Source organism: Orcinus orca, chromosome 10, assembly GCF_937001465.1.
Source record: "Orcinus orca chromosome 10, mOrcOrc1.1, whole genome shotgun sequence".
Taxonomy (NCBI): Eukaryota; Metazoa; Chordata; class Mammalia; order Artiodactyla; family Delphinidae; genus Orcinus; species Orcinus orca.
Window position 1 is genome coordinate 39,067,160 of NC_064568.1, and position 22,634 is coordinate 39,089,793.

Consider the following 22,634-nt stretch of genomic DNA (forward strand, 5'->3'; position numbering starts at 1 on the left):
AGTGGTGGTGGTGGTAGTAGGGTCCCAGAGTGCCTATGACCTTAGGCAAGGTCTAAAGTCTAATTTAAGTGGTGGGCCTTCACTTCTCCCATACTTCACACCTTCATACTCTCAGCCTCTAAAAGGTCAGCTCTCAGGCACCTGATTGTAACTTTGCTTCCTTTACTTTCTCTCCGTGGAGGGAGGGCTGACTTGTAATTGAGGCACCCATGTATTACAAGTGCTTTAAAAACTCTGATTAATAAACACAAATTTGAAGATTTCTCTCCAGTCTATCCCTAATTTAGTCCTGTTATGGTCTCTGATCATTAAAATCAATACCAAAAACACCTAAAGACCTTACTAAAGTTATTTATGAAAAATACAATAAAGCAAAAATATGAAAGTCATCCATTTCTTGACCATGAGGGTAATTTTTTTATTATGAAAAATTCCAAGCATCTATATAAGTGAAGACTATAATGAAACCCACGTACCCATCACCCAGCTCCAACATCAACTCATGGCCAGGTCCACTGTATCTGCACCCTACCTATCCCCTACCCTCTAGATTATACTGAAGTAAATCCCAGCCAGCATATCTTTTAGGTTTGCATTTCAATGAAAATCTTCTGGGAAATACTTAGTACAAAAGGCTGATTACAGCCCCTTCTAGAATTCTAACAGTTTTCTAGGGGGATGCCATATATAGGCAGGATGATTGTAACTTCAGTGAACCAAGGTCATATCCAGTAACCACAACCAAAAGAAATGCAGATAGGAGCTGATAGCCAATGAACTACACATAGTAGGACTAAAAGCCAAGTATCCTACCATATTCCTACAGCTATAAACCCATCTTGTCCATAAGTGATTTCAAACAATGCTGTCTTCTCCAACTACTGCTACTGTGAGGAGACAAAGGACAGGGAATACCAAATACCTTTAGGCAGTTCCAGCTAGGTCACCTCTCTTCTGCAGAGGACACCTCATAGGCTAGCATATCTTAGTGACAAAGCCACAAACACCAACAGCATATTTCAAAGGCAGAGCCACTGACTGCTGTTGTTGGCTATGCTCAAAACATACATCACATTTTTATAACTTTTATGTTTATGTAAACCTCCAACAGAATAGAAGCTCCTCTCTGAGGGCAGAGGTTTTTAAGAACACTTTCCTCCTCTGTCATACCTAAGCACCTAGAACAATACCTGTGCCAGTACTAGGTCCTATATGCTAATGCTACCCTCTGCCCGTCTCCTATGGTCTGATCTCAAGCCACTGCAAATCCACAGCCTCCTCCAGAGCCCAGGCAGGCACCAAAGCCTTCCAAGCCCTCAGGGGGTGCACAATCTAGCAGGAGAGGCCAGATACAGCTCCAGAAGGGAGGGTTTAAAAAAAAAAAGAAGGCTTCCCTGGTAGCGCAGTGGTTGGGAGTCCGCCTGCCGATGCAGGGGACACGGGTTCGTGCCCCGGGTCTGGGAAGAACCCACATGCCGTGAAGCGGCTAGGCCCGTGAGCCATGGCCGCTGAGCCTGCGTGTCCAGAGCCTGTGCTCCACAACGGGAGAGGCCACAGCGGTGAGAGGCCCGCGTACCGCAAAAAAAAAAAAAAAAAAAAAAAAAGAAAAAGAATGGCGGGCTGAGAAGCCTTCTGAGGGTGAAAGGAATGGCAGAGATGCTGACGGGAGGTTTGAGGAGGCAAAAATCAAACATTAGGGAGAGGAGCAACAGGAAAGAAGAGTTCAGGCTGGAATCTGGAGAAACCACTTCAAGTTTTTCAAGAGAGCAAAATAAAATGGTGCTTTTAGTGGGGTATATCAGAAAATATGAAATAGAAGTAGAAAAGGTTTTATTTATTTATACCTCCTTTCTTTCTCACCATTCTAAAAAAGGAGGGGGCAGAAACTAAAGGCAAAGAGATCTTTAAGTTATTTTATGGTAGAGGTTAAACTATTTTTTCCCCATCTTTCCTAGCATCTATCTAAAAGTTAAGACAACAGAAGACACTCAGAAACACTTCTTTTATTGGGAATCAACAAATTCTTTACCTATCCCAATTACCACTGAACAAAAAATAAATCAAATGGTTCATAAAAAGCACTTTGATGAAAAGGAACAACACCTGCCCCTCTGTCCCGCCCCACCCCCATCCTCCCAGTCTTCCCATCCAGGAGAAATCTCTCCCAGTCATTCATTCGTCTGGGTTCTTCTGGTTGTTACCAACATCGCTGAGTAGGCCCATAATTCTCTACCAGACTTAGCTTACTTATACCACTCGCTACCCACTCCCATCCAAGCCCCAACTTTTTGATATTAAAATCACTATTTTCAGTTCCTCTATCTGTAGCCTTTGTAATTTTAAGTCATTGTTTACAGGGCCAGAATTGCATTTTCTACCCTGAGCTTCCAATGTCACGATCCTTGGCCCACTCAAAGAAGAATGTTTGTACATCAGGCACAAATACATTATCATTATTAGTCGCTGCCAATCACTCATACTTGTGCCATAAGGAGGGTTTGCTTTATATTTATTTGGCTTGTGATTTTTTTGTGTGTAGTTTTTCTGCTTTGCATGGGAATTCTATTTCCCTTGCCCCTTGTGAAGAGACTTATGGTTTCTTCACCACATCCCACCCATCTTCCAGCTTCTTCATTCTATCTATTGCTGGAATCCACCTCACTCCTATTCCTGAAGAAATTTTTCTTGGATCGCACCAAGTTTCTGTTCCAAACTGGGCTGACCATTTTCCAGGCCTGTTACACAGCTGAACAAGAGACTTTTCACTGGACTACTAGGTTAGTTCAATCATTTCTTTTTTTAAATTAATTAATTAATTATTTTTTGGCTGCTTTGGGTTTTCATTGCTGCAAGCAGGCTTTCTCTAATTGAAGCAAGTGGGGGCTACTCTTCTTTGCGGCCCACAGGCTTCTCATTGCGGTGGCTTCTCTTTGTTATGGAGCACAGGCTCTAGGAGCACGTGGCACGTGGACTCAGTAGTTGTGGCTCGTGGGCTCTAGAGCGCAGGCTCAGTAGTTGTGGCACACGGGCTTACTAGCTCTGCGGCATGTGGGATTTTCCCAGACCAGGGCTCAAACCTGTGTCCCCTGCATTGGCAGGTGGATTCTTAACTACTGCACCACCAGGTAAGTCCTCAATCATTTCTTGAATTTTATTTTTCTCTTTTTTGATTTTCATCTTGAAGTAACTACTTCAGAAAAGGTACAAGGGACATAAATTTTGGGAGTTGTTGCACATCTGAAAACGAGTTTATTTTTCAAGGACAGAATTCTAGATTCAGAACTATTTTCCCTCAGGACTTTGAAGGCCATTGCTCCACTGTCTTCTGGTTGTAACTGCTGCTGCTGAGACATCTGATTCCCATTTCTTTTAGAAGACCTGATATATCTTTATGGAAACTTTTAGAGTTTTCTCTCTATCCTTGTTTTTCTGAAATTTCACAGGGACAGTTCTGGCAATGGGTCTTTCTTTATTCTTCTGGGCAATGAATAGACCCTTTCAATATGAAGACTCTCCTCTCTTTGGCTCCTGGAAATTTCCGTCTTATACTTTTTAATATTTTCTTTCCTTCAATTTTTTGTTCTCACTTCCCACAAATCCTAGTAAATGCTGGATCTCTGGCTTGAACTTCCATGTCTCTGTTTTTTCACATACATTTTTTGCCTGCATGTTGGCTTTACATTGAGAGATTTTCTTGATTTTATCTTCTGACCTATCTACGGAATATTTTTTAACTTGACAAACCCATAATTCATCTCCACAAGTTCTTTTTGTTTTGATTTTCTTCCTGATGGCATCTCTGATTGTTTTATAGATGTCACATCTTCTTGAGTATCTTGGCAAATACTAAATAGTGCACTTTTAAAAACAAGCAAAATTACCTACTGGTCTGTTTCAGCTAAGGTCAATTTTTCTGTTTCTCTTTCATTTTGCATGTTTTCCTGAAATGTCTGGTAATTCTTGGTTAGCCATTCACATTAAAAAATGAAGAGTCACCCAAAAAGGGGGATGAAGTACTGATACATGCTACAGCTTGGATGAACCTCCAAAACATTATGATAAGAGAAAGCAAAACAAAAGGTCACATATTCCATGATTCCATTTATATAACATATATAGGTAAATCCAGAGACAAAGAAAGCAGGTTAGTGGCTGCCAGAGATGGGGGGAGTGGAAAGTAACTGCTTAATGGGTACCAAGTTTCCTTTTGGGGTGATGAAAATGTTTTGGAACTAGATGCAGAAGATGGTTGCACAACACTATGAGTGTACTAAATGCCACTGAATTGTATACTTTAAAATGGTGAATTTTATGTGAATGTTACAATTTTCAAACAGGGGGCCTCAGGAAATGAATCCTAGCTCTGTGTACGTGAACAGACCTGCCAAATGACAGGCTTTTCTTTAGGGTAACTGATCAGGGGCAGCAATTATTCAAGACTCAAAGGCTCCCAAAATGACAAATGAAGAGAACCAAATCTTACATTCTCTAAGTGCCCTATTTCTCCCCAGATTATCCAGATTATTCAGATTATTTTGCCGAGAGACCAAGTGAGAGCAGGGCTGACTGTTCTACATACAGACCTTTAATTAATCCCCCCATCTGCAGCACACTTATCTTTCCCAGTCTTTGTCAGTCAAATCAGAGCCCACAACCTCTTCAAAGACATGTTGGACAAACTGGCTCCCACGTACAATGATGTCCCACATGCTCCCCCGACATGTTCTCTTTGTTAATATGTGTTTATAACATATATATGCCTTTACTTTCATTTTCATGGTTATTTAAAAATGGAGGAACACCTCCATATTTACCTCATGCTCTTTAATAATCTCTTTTCCTGCCCTCCCCCCAGCTCTCCAGGCAACCATTAATTCACTTTCCTTTACAATAGATAAGTTTGCATTTTCTAGCATTGTATATGATTGAAATAATAAATTGTTTATTTTTTCCCCTGAGTTTCTTCATGCAGCATATTTTGAGATTTATCAATGATGTTTGTATGAGCAGCCCACTCTTTTTATATTGATGACAGTACGCTGTTCTATGGGTATGCCACTATTTGTTCATTCATCTGTTTGTGGATATTTGGGTTGTTTCCAGTTTTTGGCTATTGTAAATAAAGCTGTTACAGACATTTGAATACCAAACAAACAAAAAAAATGGAGAAGGGACAAACGTATGTGAGGGCAGCCAACCATCTTGAAGCAAAGACTTCAGGTGTTCTACTTATGTCATAAAATAAAAACCCTTTAAAACATTCACATTGTATTTATGATTGCAGATACTATTAGTTTTACAGCTACTCATTATCAACATGGACATAAGGACCCACTTTTATTTTGGTAAGGAAATACGAAGTAATGTTTAGACATCAAAAATATTACAGGAAACCTACCCAATTTGTGAGTATAGGTGGGCAGTTTACATCCTACTCTCATTCTGGTTAAAAAACCAGTACACTCTGAATGTTGGACATATCTTTTCAGCAGCCAAAGAAAGGATGCACTCCTCTCTCCTCATTTTGATAACCTGAATCATTTCATAATTTTTGTGTACTTCCACATGAATATAATGTAAAATACCTCACCTCACCTCTGAAGATCGTTTTATTATATCTGCACGAAGTTCAGTCTTCTGTATGAGAACTGCCAAAACTAATTCTGACATGCACACCAAGCTGGGAACCACATATCCACTAGGTATATATTATCTGTACTTAAAAGTCAGCTGGCTTCATGGAAGCCCTTCAACAAGCATGTCTTCTGTTTACAAACATGAGCACGCAGAGTAGAGCCTCGGGGTTAGATTCTCAACTTTTGCAATTATTGGCCTGGGCTTAGGCAGTCAGATCAACAATAAGCAACACTTACTGAGAACAAAACATAACCTGGCATTTTTTGCTAGATGTTGTTATACAAAGAAAAAACATGTACCTCCATCTCAAAGAGTTCAATCCCTGGCTTACAAACAACTAATTTTCCAAATAGCATAAGCACATACCAAGAAACGTGCACAGGGACTTCCCTGGTGGCGCAGTGGTTAAGAATCCGCCTGCCAATGCAGGGGACACGGGTTTGAGCCCTGGTCCAGGAAAATCCCACATGCCATGGAGCAACTAAGCCCGTGAGACACAACTACTGAGCCTGTACTCTAGAGCCTGCATGCCACAACTACTGAGCCCATGTGCCACAACTACTGAAACCTGCGCGCCTAGAGCCTGTGCTCTGCAACGAAAAGCCATTGCAATGAGAAGCCTGCACACCACAATGAAGAGTAGCCCCTGCTCGCCGCAACTAGAGAAAGCCCACGTTCAACAACAAAGACTCAATGACGAAGACCCAATGCAGCCAAAAATAAAAAATAAACAACTTAAAAAAGAAAAAAGAAAGAACGATGTACCACAAAGTGCTATAGAGGCAAGAGTGTATGACTGTGGAGATCAGAGAGGGCTTCATGGGAGAAGGGAGTCAAGGGTAAATCCTCAGTTTCCAGCTTGGTAGATGGTGGTATCACCAATTAAGATAGAGAATCCAGAAAGCCACGTTTGATGGCACTGGAATATTTCTTGTAAAACGTGGCAAGGCTATATACAGACTGGAAAATGATGGTGAGAGCATTGAAGAAACCAGTAAAAGTCTAAAACAACGGAAAAAGGAAATAAGTGGGTAGAGCATGTACTGGCCAGGAAAGAAACTGCTAGTCACAGAGAGCAACATTTTCAGATAGAGACCACTCTTTGTTCATGATTATAAGAACAGCTCTGTTCTCCTGTTAAAATCTCCAAACAAACCTCTCACTCTTCCTGCCTGTACTTTCCTCTATTTATGATTGGTAACTTGTGGTTATCACAGTAAAACCATTTCATGTTTATAAAGGCTCGTGATAGTTTAAAGAAAAGAGAACACAACGTAAGCTTCAAATTCCGACAATTCATGACAGTTTAATTAATCAAGCCACAGGCAGACACATTTCAGGACGAGCAAGATGAGAAGCTTCCTGCTATCTCAGTCTGTACCTTTCTCAAATCTTTCCTACAACTCTTCACTCTTTCGAGCAGAGAACTCTAATCCTTTAAATTTTTCCTAGAGCAGTAGGGGAGTGATATTGGGACAGAGCAAAAGTTAAAGTAAGGAGGTGCTTAGAATTCCCTGGCGGTCCAGTGGTTAAGGAGCCACACTTCCACTGCAGGGGGCACGGGTTCGATCCCTGGTTGGGGAACTAAGATTCCCGCATGCCATGTGGCATGGGAAAAAAAAAAAATGGTAAGGAGGTGCCTTAGTAACAAGGATCCCAAAATCAACTAAGCTCAGCACTTCATTAAGGAGTGCTGTCAATGCAGGCACAAGACCAACCGCTGCAGTTCATCAGAAATGTAGCAACAAAAGACAGGCTACATTCCCCTATAATCTTTTCCTAGTCCCAATTCAAAATTCAATTTGTGTTATTTTTACTTTTATTATCAGTAGGCCCCAGGAGAAGGACACTAGAGGCTTTGGATGAAGGCAAAAGAGTCCAAGGTACATGATCCAACTACCACACACACACTCAGAAGCATCGGTCAGTAATATGTCACCCAGAACCTTCCACAATGTGGCTCCTACCCTATGACTCAAAATGCATAATCCTGAGAATGTTTTAAGGACCCACAGCAAACATGTGAAAGCAATATTCTCCTTATTCAACTCTTGCCCTGCTTCTACCATGACCATGTTTGAACACTCATGTGCCAGGCACTTTATATGCATCATCTCACTTAATGCTGTGAAGAAGGTATTAATTATCATTATTTTATAGATGAGGAAATTGAAGCTTAGAGATGTTGAGAAACTTGCCCATGGTCATGTTATATTAAATGGCAGAAAAGGAACTGGAACCTAGTTATCTGACCACTAGCCCAGGCTCAACAACACAAAGGCCACATCCATGAAAATACTCACAGCAATATAACCAGTCCCCATAACTGTAACACATAAGTACTCACCTAAATGCCCAATGGGGAAAGCTTGAGAAAATTATGGTTCAAGAACAAGATGGTATGTTATCCCTAAAATAACTAATGAGGATGAAGTATAAACAAGAGGAAATGTTTGAAATTTACACAAAAAAATAGAATATATAAATACATGTACATAATGATTACTAGAATGTACTGTTGCCCAGATCAAGGATTCTTGTCTATTTTGTTCACAGCTATTTTCCCAGTGCCTGTAACATAGTAGGTGCTCAATAAATATTGGTTGAATGAATCAATGAATTGCAGCAGAGTAACATTATCTATGAATAGGGACAAGACCTAAGGATAATAAGCAAGGAAGAAAACTTTTATTTTACATTAATGGAATTATGAATGATATTCTTCAACTGTATTAACATCTCAACAATAATCATTTAAATATAAGTAAGTTCAGGTTTAGGACAACTGTGGAATTAGAATCACCCCTTGATTACAAATGGTTTACACGGTTCCTAAGGTAGTGTGAAAGTACAAGAAAAGACCAGAATGAAAGCTGGCCTTGAATCTGATGAAGAGCTTCTTTTCTGGAAGGCAGTGAGCATGTTGTGTGTGATGCCAGGTACACAGTGAGGACACAAAGTCAATGATAACAATAACCTTTCTAAGCTGGCAAGACAGGGACAACTCTAGCACTAGCTGCACTTAGGCAATTCTCAATGTCACTCTGGACATTTCTCATCTCCCTTTAAAAAATAAATTTATATACCAGTAAAACACAAATCAGACTTCCAGACTAAAGCATGGTGAAGTATGGTCAACACATCCACTAACAACCAACTATTTGAAACACAGGAATTTAATCTAGATTCTGAGATACAGGCATGCAAAGAAACCTGACATCAGATCATAAAAATAGAAATCAGATGGCTGTTCAGCACACAAACATTCAGTGTTACTAGGCCCAGTTTAAAGATACTTTTCCATGAGTAGTAACAAGAAAACAACCATTACTTGGTTAATTAATGAATGTATAAATAAAAGTAAAATGTTTTTAAAATTCAGCTATACCAGAATACAAGTTGATTTAATAAAGTTAGTCTTTTCCAGATATTATACAAAAACTCAGTGCCACTTGAGAGAAAGGATAAATATAAGGTATTTGTTGTTAAGAATATTAACTGCTTATGTTACAAATGACAAATGCATAGAAACCGGGTTGTTTTGAACAAGGGACTATAAAGACTTCTGCACTTAAAGTCAGAAGTCCTGAAAACTCATGATTCATCCATAAAAGGGAAAAATGATCCACAGAAAAAGAACTCTTGAGAGATTTTCCAGCCATATTTTGCTGAATAGCAAGCACCAGATCTTAAAACAAATTCAAGCAAGAGGGTGGCAGAATAGAGTGTTCTAGGGAACATTTTCCCAGCTCTACTACAGTTAATACAGCAATTCGTAAAGCAAGAACTGTAGTAAAAACACTCATTAATAACCAGTTTATTTCTCTAACCCTATTTGAGGAAAACCAGGCTTGAGAAAATGAGCAGCACAGTTCAGCACTGAAGTTTAAAAAATCAAATTCTTCCCTCCAACAGTAAAGACACCTTAGGCTGCATTCATGATCCTCTACATTTTATTCTTTTTTACCTATACATCTTAGTCTCCCACTCCAGCCCAGAAGGTAACTTCCCCATCCCCATGCTTAATCGACCCGTGGACTTTGGTTACTTGCACTGCTGCTGCACCCTATCTTGAAGTTTATCCTATCAGCAGAAAGCTCAGATAGCTCACGGTAGCTCCATGGACTAGATCTAGCCCAAAATGTACTATTTCTTCTCCTTTCTGAAGCATGAGCAGGGCTCTGAGCAGCAACACTCTGCCTCTCCCGCCCACAGCCCTGACATGCTGCTGAGAGAAGGCGCACACAACGTGGGAGACGCTTCCAGCCCATCACCAATGAAAGCCGGCCTGGGCTCTCTCTGGGGCTCAACCATGCCTAATCTCCTTCTTAGGCAGCCTGACAGCAAATGCCTCATGAAATTCAGGGAACAGTACCAACAGGATTCACTGAATGACAAAATTATTCTAAGTTAACTATAGCACATTTTGCAATAAAAATGCCTGTTATTACTAGAAAAGGCCTCCCCTCATCTATAGCAGCAATAATAATCTTTGTGTAAGTTTCATATAAAAATACAGTATGTAGGGTTTCCCTGGTGGCACAGTGGTTAAGAAACCACCTGCCAATGCAGGGGATATGGGTTTGAGCTCTGGTCCAGGAAGATCCCACATGCCGTGGAGCAACTAAGCCCATGCGCCACAACTACTGAGCCTGCAAGCCACAACTACTGAGCCCACACGCCACAACTACTGAAGCCCACACACCTAGAGCCCGTGCTCTGCAACAATAGAAGCCACCACAATGAGAATCCCGCGCACCGCACCGAAGAGTAGCCCCCACTCACCGCAACTACAGAAAGCCTGTGCGCAGCAACGAAGACTCAACACAGCCAAAAATAAATAAAATTTTTAAAAAACTTTTTTTAAAAGGTAACTTTGTTTTCTTTAAAGACTGAAATATCACTAAAATATTCGTCAGAGCTCTTCCCCCTCTTACAACACAATCCACCTCACTTGGCAATCATTTCATCTTTCACGACTATTCCATTTGTATAGGATGTTAGCTCATTCCCTAAACAATGCTTCTGTTTTGCCATTATTTGAACATCAGCAGTCCCCACCGCCACCACCCCATAACAGATAAGCATTTTCTCTGTTGTCTATCCTCAGTCCGGGATCTGATTTTCTGGGCACTTTCCTTTCTCAATTAATGATCTTACTCAAGGACTGGTCCCAGAATACATACAGGAAGACTCTCTGACACCAAGGGCCCTCACTAAACCAAAAGCCCAGTGTCCCAGGCAACTGGCAATTTTCTACTTAAGAGACTTCAAATCCCAAAAGGTAACAGAAGGCTTAATTTTGTTAGGCTACGGCTAACCGACAGGCAACTGCCAGAACACAAAAAAATGAGTAACACAGATCAGTGGAAAATTGATGCCACTCCTCAAACTTAGCTTTTGTTCATGGACAGCTGCTCATAAGGCTCTAATTTTAAACCACGTACATATCACATTTCCTACTAGCTGAATAACACCTAAATCATATGAAAGAATTAAATATCTCAATAAGTCACGGAGTTGTGCAAACAGCACCATGACCAATGAGGGAAATCAGTACTGACCTGGGTGATGACTACTGAGCTCCATTCTCAGAGACACATGCAACAGGGGAGTGAGAGTAGCCAAAGCACCTGTGAACACCATTCTGTAAACTCAGCACTTAAATTATTTCCTCGTCTCAAAAAAATTTTAAACACAAAAATAAAACCAATGCTAGTTTTTAGCCAGCCTGAGAGAGGAAGATTATGTGTGATTCCTTCTCCCTTACTCTTAACCAAGCCATTTCTGCCTGTTGTCTTTGGTCAAATTCCTGAACCACTTAAAACACCACTGAGCCCCTTTATGTGCAGCCAAGCCACCAAACGAGCCAGGACGTTTGCCACCCAGCCCCAGAAAGGAAATGGTGTTAACATGCTCCTCAGTGAGGGAGGGAAAAAAATCCATCTTCTACTTCTACCATCATCTAAAATTTCATGGATTATTTTCCTCTTTGCTTCATTTTCTCTTTAACCCTTTCCTGGGGTTTCAACTTTCTTCCATCTCTCTTTGTTCATTCATCTCTGTTCCAAGTTCTTTTTGTTCTACTCTTCATGATCTTGAGGGACAGAATAATGCCCTTTTACGACAGTAGAGAATATATAACAGGGACTAGGAAATCTAGCTCACACCAATAGCATCAGCTACATCATCAAAAATTGACAAAATCCACAAGTATCTCAAAATTATTCAATACCTATTATGGATGAAACACTATGATAGCGATGATGGGAGAGAGAAGGTAAAATGTAGTTTCTGCCCTCCAGGAAGTAACAATCTAGTTGGAGAGAACATGCAAAAACATGTGAAAAGGTAAAACAACATGAAGCAGTCAGAAGACTACACTATACGATGTAATAAACATGGGCTGTAACATTTGGACACTGGGACCAAAAGAAACAACCACTGTGTTCTAAAGGGTCTTGAGGAGGCTCACTCAGGGAAATCACAAGGTAGACTCTGAAGGAGCCCTGAGGGTACTAAAAGGTGAGGAGATGAAGGAAAGGCTTTCCAGGGGGCCGACAATATGACAGCCTAATAAAAAGGAAGCACGTAAAATGGTAAATTTTATGGATTTTACTACAATTTAAAAAAAAAAAAAAAAAAAGGAGGAAAGGGCCTGTGCCCCTCAGCTGTGCCCCACTCTAGCAGGTCAGGAAGTCAGCGCAAGGGGCTGGACAAACTGAGAATTCCTATGCATAGATGGGAACATCCTGATGAACTTAGTCAATTGATACCGTCCAGAACCACACACCTGACAATTTTTTTTGTAATTTTGAATACCAAGACTATGTATAATATGGTTAAAGTAAAAGAAACTAGTTGACCAGATAGGGAGAGGTGTGAATAACGAGGAAGGAAAGGATCTGATGCCTCTTTTCTACCAGGGAAATGCCCTTGGAAAGCAGAGGTCCCAGCAGCTTTGTTATCGTTATGGTGGAGAAATCCCAAACCCAGAGGTTCCAATGGGTCTCCATTCTTCAGAGTTTTATGCTGAGCACAAGAGAGGAAATGTGTACACTTCTAGGAGTGAGTCACACAAAAAGCTTTAGCTTTCAGCTAGTTGCTAATAAAGCCCTGAGTGTCCAAATCCAAGGTATTAGTTAGCCTTTGCCGATCACCTGGAAAAAAAAATTGCCTGAACTAGTAGATAAAGCAACTTTTATAGTAATGACCCATGGCACACCTTAGTTATTTCCATTTAAATACCAACATGAAAATTATTTGGTTGAATTCATTCCAATGTGCTCTTGATCTTCAATTTTAGCAAACAACAAAATCCATGTAACAGTTCCTGAAAGGAAGGTCAGGGAAAACAGTAAAGTAGGAGAAATTTCCCCACTTTCACATAATGGCCAATGTTAGAGGAGAAAGAAACATGCTGGGAAATTGTCTAAATGACTATAATAATATTCACATTCACAGTACATGGTGTTCTATGTGGCTATGCTATGTACCAGTGTAATATTACATAGTACAAAAGGTACATAGTGAGGACAGTAACTGGCCTGAGGTGCAAGATATTGAAAAGTATGCTAGTTTAAGTGTTAAAAATAAGGTGCTTGCTAGAATAACCAATTTTGTTAATTACTTAAAATTTCAATTTAACACCCCCCAAAATCAATGAAATACAAGCTATGAGAACTTGCTTTATTCTTAATTATTGCTAAAATCTCTTTCAACATCAGACATTAGCCATCAGTATACGAAACAAATGAGCTCATTAGCCCAGAAGCACTGATTATTCACAGCAAACCAGGATATCTAGGTACCTCTCTTAAGACATTTATCAGTCACCCACACACTGGTGTGTTGAAGATGGTGATTCTGATGCTTATCCTATCTTACCTCAAAAAGTTTCATAAGACTTTCTGAAACAAGTGTTAATCTATGCAGTTCTGCTTTCTATGTACTTCTGGTCTATTTTTCCTGAATCCACCCCACCCTTCCTTTCTAATTCCTAGTAGTCTGGGAAGCTGAGGACCTTCGATATGCACATATTAGCAAACAAAGTAAATGCATCAAATGTGTCCAGATGATGCAACATACAGTTATATTTGGTTTCAAGCTACAGGCCATGTGATCAGTCTGAAGGAGACATTAGCAACAGCTCATATTTAGATTTAATTGCAGGAATTATACTTGGGAATTGACAACGCTGCTCACCTTTAAGACAGAGGCTAAGCTGGTCATGTGCTCATTGAGAGCACCCTCGGACTCCTTGTAGGTCAAGCAGGTGAACTGGTACTCCTCAGGATCAAAGGCATCGGCCCCCTGCTGCTCCACATCGCTGGCTACGCCCACATAATAGTCCTCTATGTCCCCAGGGTCCTCATCCTCTTCCTCTTCCTCACAATTCGGGTCATAGTCCTCTTCATTGCTGTCAGACCCCTGGCTATTCATGTCCACAGACATCTTAACATCCAGATGAATTGCAGATCAGGAAAGCAGTTTTTTCCCCTCCCCACAAACTTTACCACTTTCTCAAATGCATTAGTGTTTTTGTCTTCTAAAGGAAGAAAAGAAAAAAATAAGTGTTACTTACTTTCACTATGAGAAGCTGTAACAGAAACCATTCAAGAATCAAAATGGCATAGCCCTGGTCCTATCCCCTCTGTGGCCTATTCCAACTCTCCCCTCATACAAGAAACCTCACTACCATCTCTATGCCCAGGCCTTTCAAAGGGAAACCCTTTCCTGGAGGGGCAGAAGCAGTTAACAATGGTAACTTCACATGAAGGGTCTGGCATGAAAGAGTAAGGCTATCTGCTCTATGTCAAGGAGTTAAAGTCCCATAGATTTGTCCTTCCTGCCACGGTCCTTAAGAGAGGAGTACATTCCCACAGCTGGCTGCCCACAGAAGAAGCATCCTAAAAGCTAAACAACCAAAGTTTAAAATCTCTTAGCTAATTATGCTCCACTGAGTGGTGACACAGTACATAAATAGGGACACAGTTCTTTCCCTAATATCTAGGGAAAGAATACCATTGTTTTACAGACATCACTCTCAGATAAATGGAAAAAAAGGTGCATAGTAAAGAAAAAATAAAAACCACATAGCTCTTCAACATCCTCCTCTAGTCTGCAAAGTTAACTGATTTTTCCATTTTAAAGGGTTCTACTAATCTTTTAAAAGAGGTACTTAAGAAGCAAAGAAACTGACCCAATAGTGAAGGAAAACTATAGATATTCTGCCTTAGCAGGATCAAGGCTAGAATCTACTTAGGGTAAAGAAACAAGAGATCAAATGTAACCAGCTACTGAAAAATCCTCACAGATCAAAATGTTACTCAATTACATATAAATGAAAAGAGAATACTAGTTGAGAAAGCAAAACAGTCACAAGTCTTAACTTCTTCTCAGAGAGGACTTTGGCAAATACCCATTAACTTCTTGGCACAAGAACTATTTCAAGTGATCATTTCCAAGGAACAGTATCAAATAGTGATTTAAATCTAAAAATAATAGGACCTTAAAATGCAAGAGCATTTGGATTGAATAGTATGTAAATAATTTACATAACCAAATCTGGATCAAATACTAAAGTAAATTTAAAACCTATTTGAAGTACATAATCTCTCCAAAAAAAAAAAAAATTAAAACAAAGATTAAAAATCAATGTGTGCTGAATATGTAACCAGTCTAAGGGATTATAGAGCCACATTTTAATGATATTATAAAAATATCAGTGAATCTACCTCTGATGTGTTACCTATAAATGCTCAAATTAAAAAATAAGTCACATTAATGAGAGGGCAGTAATGTAATACTTGCAGTTTGACTTTTAACAAAATTGTTTTGTATGCTAGAACCACCTCATCACAACTGAACTTAACTATGGTATTTTTCCTTTAGGAGAAAAAATTAATCTTTAAATTAAATTAAAAATACCTGTAATTCCTGAAGATCTTTCAGGAAGATGTCATCCAAATAGTCTATATAATTTCCATCTAAAATGAAAAGAGATGGTTCTATTTATATATTTTAAAATTGGTACCCTGAGTTTGCAAATTTATTTTTTAAAAAGTAAAAACATTTAAAAGGACAAGCAGCAAGGGACCAGAAATTGTTTTCTTATAAGTCCCACAGAATCTATATGTCATAATTATATACTGACAAGAGTTACATGGCCTTCTAAAAAAAGAAAGTATTGAAAGTAAACAGTGGGACTTCCCTGGTGGCACAGTGGTTAAGAATCCACCTGCCAATGAAGGGGACACAGGTTCAATCCCTGGTCCAGGAAGATCCCACACGCCATGGAACAACTAAGCCCGAGCACCATAACTACTGAGTCTGCACCCTAGAGCCCACATGCCACAGCTACTGAGCCCGCGTGCCACAACTGCTGAGGCTCACGTGCCTAGAGCCCGTGCTCCGCAACAAGAGAAGTCACTGCAATGAGAAGCCCGTGTACCGCAACGAAGAGTAGCCCCTGCTCACGGCAACTAGAGAAAAGCTTGCGTACAGCAATGAAGACCCAACACAGCCATAAATAAATAAATAAATAAACAAACTTAAATAAATAAACAGCTAACAATAATTTAACCGGGGGTACTGGTGAGAGAAATGGATACCCAGTTCCCTCCCTCAGTTTGAAAGCCCACCACACCTCACTTTTTTTTTTTAATTTTTATTGGAGTACAGTTGATTTACAATGTTGGGCACCACCTCACTCTTATTGTTAAGGTTTCCTAAATTAACTACCACAATTTCAATTTTAAATGTTACATAGAGGTTGACAAACCAAATCATAATTGACTTAAACTGGACTTTTGCCATGAAGTCATCTCCACTAACACTTACAGAATACTGCCAATATTTCAGATCTCACTTTATTCATGAAAAAAATATTTTCAAATAAAAAAGTCCCCAAAAGAAAAGAAAACAAAAAACAAAACAAAACAAAAAAGGAGAGAGATAGAGAGAAAACAGAGGGAATTCCCTGGTGGTCCAGTGGTTTGGGCTCAAAAAAAGACAAAAAAAATGTCTCCAGTAGAATGCCCACTAGGCAATATTAACACCCATTTTCCACCTCTCTTCTGACATGCTCAAGGGCTACCTGACTTTCTCAGAACTGCAGATCCCACTATCCAAGACTAAATAAGTACTATTTGCTTACTTAATTAGAAATTTTATGTCCATTTCTTTATCCTTTTGAGTTTCTTGGAAAACCAGAGCTTATAACTTTCAAAGAAATACTTCAAACACAAACAGGCAAATTTAAACTAAATGAAAATCAAAGTCCAAACAATGATTATGGAGGATGATTTCCAAAATAGGTGACGAATAATTGATTTTTTTATTGTTTTCTTTTATCTGCATTTTTATGTACGATACTGCTTATTAGGCAAATCTGCATAAAGAGCATTATAAAAATTGCTCCCATCTACAAAATATCACTACCAATAATAGCTTTCATTTAATGAGAGCCAATTTCAGGTCAGACTCATTCTCATTAAATGTTTATAATCCTACAAAGTGGCTATCATCCCCTTCTTACAAATGAGGAAACTAGAGTTCAAAAAGATTAAGCAACTTGCCCAGGACCACACTGCTGCCAACCAGTAGAGTCCAGCATAATACTTTCACCAGATCCAGGGCCTATGAGGACTCATAACGCCCCATCACCCTCCCAGAGAGCCTAATACTATCCACAAAGCTACCTCCAGAATCACAACAAAAAAAGCACCGTTTTGGGCTTCCCTGGTGGCGCAGTGGTTGAGAGTCCGCCTGCCGATGCAGGGGACACGGGTTCGTGCCCCAGTCCGGGAAGATCCCACATGCCACAGAGCGGCTGGGCCCGTGAGCCATGGCCGCTGAGCCTGCGCGTCCGGAGCTGTGCCCGCGTACCGCAAAAAGAAAAAAAGCACCGTTTTCACTTTCTCTAGATTTTTTCTCCAGGATTTGGGCTTACAGGTTGCCCATGGCCTTCTCACCAACTAAATATTCAAGAAACAGGGGAAAACTTCAGGCTGCCTTCCAAAAAGGAGAATGTCATTTCATACTTACTGGGTGTTCTAGGTCCAAATTTAAATAAAACCTTAATTTTTAATCTTTTCCAAGTTAAATACCCCTATTCTATTTGAAAGAGTGCTGACATTGTTTAAAGTGGCCAGTATGTTATTACTTTATTAACAGAACTGATGATAACGCTTTGATTTCCTTTGGATATTAAATATTATCCTCACATCCCAAACAGAAAAGGAGTAACCGCAATTACTCCTCCCCCTTCCCCCAGTCAAAGTCACGTGTTCAGAAGACCTGCCACCCACCCTGGGCTAAAGAATTCAAACGGAAGACTTCTCAATTTAAAGATGACAAGAACAAAACACAGACTTTTTGGTGGCTCTGACAACGTTTACTCCAGACGAAATATTTAGCACTGTAGGGTCAGTTACTAAGTCTACAAGTCCGAAGAAAATTACTTGATACAAAAATATGAACCCTGTCTAATACGGTAGCCACTAACCACATGTGGTTATTTAAATTTAACTTAACTTAAAATTTAAATTTAACATTTGCTTTTTCAGTTGAAAGAGCCGTAAGTCAAACGCTCAATGTCCACGTGTGGACAGTGGCTACCCTACTTAACAGCAAAGATACAGAATATGACCATTGTGGCAGAAAGTTCTATGGGACAGGGTAACAATCAGTACTGAGGTGAAGTCATCCCAGAACACGGTCGCCTCTGCCGCCGCTAGCACAGCAGCGTCGGGCGAGGCGTCAACGCAGCTCCTGGGCCGCCTGTCCCGTCCGAGGCGCCGGCATATCCGCGAGGACACGGAGCCCACGCGCTGCGGGACCCTTCACCAACGGGCATTAACTAACCGCGCGGGCGGCACTGCTAGAGCTCCCAACGATGACTCGAGTGGGGAGCCCCGAAGGCAGCGCGTCTGCCGGCGCGCCCGGCCGGGAGGGCCCAGATACGCCGGCGCCAGTCGGTCAGAGGCGCTGGCCTCCGACCTCACTGCGAGCTGAGCAGGCGGCGAGAGTAGGAATAACGGAGAGACGCCAGGCGCCGGTTCGCCCTGGCCTCAGCCTTCAGCCGCCCCTCGGCGGGTGGCGGAGTGCGCTGAAACAGTGTAAGAGCTGCCAAGGGCGCCGGGACCTCGCGGGCAGCGACGAAGGCGGAGCCCTGGCCGAGCTGGGGAGGCGCGCGGAGAGCCCACCCCCTCCCCCGGCCCGCCGGGGTAAACAAGGCCTAGACTCGCACCGCGCACTTACCGGGAGCCGTGGCCCCGCGGCCGCTGAGCCCGGGCGGGCCAGACCGGGTCGGGCCGGGCCAGAAGAACCGGGTCCAGGCGCGGCGGCGGCGGAGGCGGCGGGCCAACCCCGGTGAAGGCCCGCGCTGCTTCCTCCGGCGAAGCCGTCTCAGCAGCTCCGGAAGTGCTCAGCGCAGTTCCGTCACTTCCGGCCCGGGGTCGGCCCGCGGTCGCCGGGGTCGCGGCAGGCGCTGGGCAGTAACGCCTCTCTGCGGACACTTCGCTACAGCCCAGCGCTGCGACCCAGAGTGGGCCCAGAGCACAGCCGGTGCCGACGGCTGCGAGAGGCAGCAGAAGAGAGGATTCGGCTTATTGGAGAGTGGTCACGGCATCTCTTCCGGCTTTTGCTTACCAGCGCCGCCCGCCGGGATACTTTAAACCAGGGTTCTTCTGTCGGACTCCCCACTTCTCTGTTTGTAATCGGTGTCCGGCACCGAAAAGACATCCAGACGTTCGTGGAGTGGATAAAAGACTGTTGTTTCCCGGCCGCTATCTAGTCGAAGAAAAGCTAGGTCTTTGGGTCAGCGCGCAGGGCCGGGAATTTCTACGTACGTTCTGAGGCCGTCGCCTGTTGGCCGCCGATTCACAGGACCACGCTAGGCTTCCGCTTCCCTCTCCGCGGCCTAGTTCGCTGCCTAATTCTTTGGCGTCCCATTCACCCAAGATTAAATCTTAACTGCCTTGTTGCACAGTTTCTTCAAACAGTATAGGAAGTGCCATTATGACTTTAAGTACCTTTTAGGGCTTTTGTCAAGTATTATGGATAGACAGAGCCGTGAAGTCCCACTCAAGTTGTTGCTGCACAACGTGGAAACGCCTGTGTGAAGCCAGTGATGTTAGGGAGCCTACTCGCTGTGCAAGTCCGTAGATAACCCACACCATTTCCACCCATACATGAGTCATGTATACACTGATATTCAAGATATTCAAGATATCGATGTGTAATGGACTCTCCTTTTTTTAGTTCTTGCTTCTTGCACGTATTCGTGTATTTCTTATACATGATTTTCAGCTTCCTGTTTAATTCAGAGCCTGTACCCAAGTCAGGTGCATTCAAATACTAGAAAGCCCCACATTAATTTGGAGTGAAAATTAATAGTAATGAGTAACATATTGTAGGGTTGTGAATTTTATGCATTAACAATGTAAAAGTCTATCTATAATCCAGTGTACTTATTTGTTATGACAAAACATATAATCCCTTTACATCATGACACTAGCGAAGGACCCAAAATATATTTTCTGCTAATGAAATCTCTTTAATTAGAAGCCTTCACTTTGGGTCACTGGTAATAAATCCTCTCCAGTGAATAAAAGGGAACAATCAGTTTTTCTGTATAATTATTGCATTTGCAAAATAGAGAATGAGGTCATTCACATATCAAGTACACAGGTATATGTACAATATATTGGAATCCAGTGTACAATCCTTATTTATTCTCCTGTCTTGCCTCTCTTAAAGCTGAGTTTCTTAAGGGCACAGATCCAACCTTGTTTTCAATATTACTCTATTAAATAGACGTTTATTGGGCTGATGCTAATACCATTATTTTTAACTAGTGACAATTTCTCCCCAGGAAATAAAGATTTAAAAATTAGGCCAAGGGCTTCGCTGGTGGCGCAGTGGTTGAGAGTCCGCCTGCCGATGCAGGGGACGCCGGTTCGTGCCCCGGTCCGGGAAGAACCCACATGCCGCGAAGCGGCTGGGCCCGTGAGCCACGGCCACTGAGCCTGAGCGTCCGCAGCCTGTGCTCCGCAACGGGAGAGACCACAACAGTGAGAGGCCCGCATACTGAAGAAAAACAAAAATTAGGCCAAAACATTTAAAGATACAGATAAAATTTTGTGCACATATATGTGCTTTAGAATGATGATTCTATAGGAAAAAGTTTGCAGCATCCCATATGTTCAAAAGTAAAGGTTTGTTATATTATGGTAAAATATACAATAAAGAAAACCATTAACAATTAGGCTGTACTGAGGCATCTATTAACAGGGAAAGGTATCTGTGATATGAATAGGATATGAAATGATGTGTGTAGTATTCTTTTTTCAAAATAAATTTGCACATAAGATATATAAATATAAAATATAATGTTTCTCTTGGTTTCTGTGGCACAGGAATCTGGACAGGCTACAGTGGGAATGATTTGTTTTAGCCCCTTGATGTCTGGGGCCTCAGCTAGAAGACTAAAATTTCTTAGCCAATATCATACAATTTTTCTTTTGTATAAACCTTAGATTCAGAATGACGGGTTTTCACTTTTGAAAATTCACTGGAGAGCATTGAATTTCTAAGAATAACTTAAGGGTAGTACTGATATCCTCAATATTGAGTCTTTGCATCTAAGGAATATAGTATTTCTTTACAGTTATTTTGTTTTTCTTTTATGTATTTGAATTGTTATAGTTTTAATCACATGGATCTTTGGTTTAGTCTTGCATACATTGTGGGTTTTGCTATTATTCTGAATAAGATTCTTTCTTCATGTTTTCTAATTGGTTATTGTTAACATATCAAAATGTTATTGCTTTCCAACGTTGTTCTTGTGTCTCTCTCCTTACTTAGCTTGCTTATTAGTTTTAGTGGATTTTCAACTGATTCTCTTCAATTTTCAAAGTGAGCATTTGGATCATTTGAAAATAGGGATATTTTGGACTCTTAATTTTTTTTTTTTGCGGTACGCGGGCCTCTCACTGTTGCGGCCTCTCCCATTGCGGAGCACAGGCTCCGGATGCGCAGGCTCAGCGGCCGTGGCTCACAGGCCTAGCCGCTCCGCGGCATGTGGGATCTTCCCGGACCGGGTCACGAACCCGTGTCCCCTAGCATCGGCAGGCAGACTCTCAACCACTGCGCCACCAGGGAAGCCCTTAATTTTTAATTCTTAAATTTATTTTCTTCCTTTTCTTTTCTCCCTCTTTTTTCACCTCCCTCTTTAATCCCCTCCCTCTTCTCCTTTCTTTCTTCCTTGCTTTCCTACTTCCTTCTCTCCCTCCCTTCCTATTGGTATTTTTGCATCAGCTACCATGTCCAGTAAAACGTTAAGCAGTAATCATGATTAAAAAACATCTTTACCGGGCTTCCCTGGTGGCGCAGTGGTTGAGAGTCCGCCTGCTGATGCAGGGGACATGGGTTCGTGCCCCGGTCTAGGAAGATCCCATATACCGTGGAGCAGCTAGGCCCGTGAGCAGTGGCCGCTGAACCTGCCCGTCTGGAGCCTGTGCTCCGCAACGGGAGAGGCCCGCATAGCACACACACAAAAAAAAAAAAAAAAAAATCTTTACCTTTGTTCCTGTCATGAATAGGAAAGTTTCTGATAATTCACCAATAAATAATTTTGCTAAGAAAAATATGGTAGTTATGGGCTTCCCTGGTGGCGCAGTGGTTGGGAGTCCGCCTGCCGATGCAGGGGACGCGGGTTCGTGCCCCGGTCCGGGAGGATCCCACGTGCCGCGGAGCGGCTGGGCCCATGAGCCATGGCCGCTGAGCCTGCGCGTCTGGAGCCTGTGCTCCGCAAATGGGAGAGGCAACAACAGTGAGAGGCCCACGTACCAAAAAAAAAAATATATATATATATATATATATAGTAGTTACTAGTTTGCTTTAAAAAAAAAGGTAGTTACTTTTTGTCTATTACAAGGGTGTTTACTTCAAATCCTTTTTTTTTTTTAGGTGAAGGAAAACGAAGATAATTT

General features: G+C 41.6%; 1 protein-coding gene and 1 pseudogene across 4 annotated transcripts in view; one reads left to right on the plus strand and one right to left on the minus strand.

Annotated features, from left to right (window-relative positions):
• ARIH2 (ariadne RBR E3 ubiquitin protein ligase 2) overlaps positions 1-19,040 on the minus strand; it is a 45,179-nt gene extending 26,139 nt beyond the window's left edge. For 2 of the 4 annotated variants that reach the window (XM_033413140.2, XM_033413141.2), the window contains exons 1-3: positions 18,901-19,040; positions 15,568-15,626; positions 13,843-14,185 (exon numbers count right to left, since the gene is read on the minus strand). In XM_033413140.2, coding sequence (XP_033269031.1) covers positions 13,843-14,091 — 249 coding nt within the window. In that variant the 5' untranslated portion in view covers positions 14,092-14,185; positions 15,568-15,626; positions 18,901-19,040. Of the gene's footprint in view, positions 1-13,842; positions 14,186-15,567; positions 15,627-18,900 lie in introns of those variants that run through there. The other 2 variants (XM_012538264.3, XM_049716143.1) reach the window with 2 other exon arrangements.
• LOC117198153 (uncharacterized protein ARIH2OS-like) lies at positions 18,431-19,624 on the plus strand (annotated as a pseudogene).
• The last annotated feature ends 3,010 nt before the right edge of the window (positions 19,625-22,634 follow it).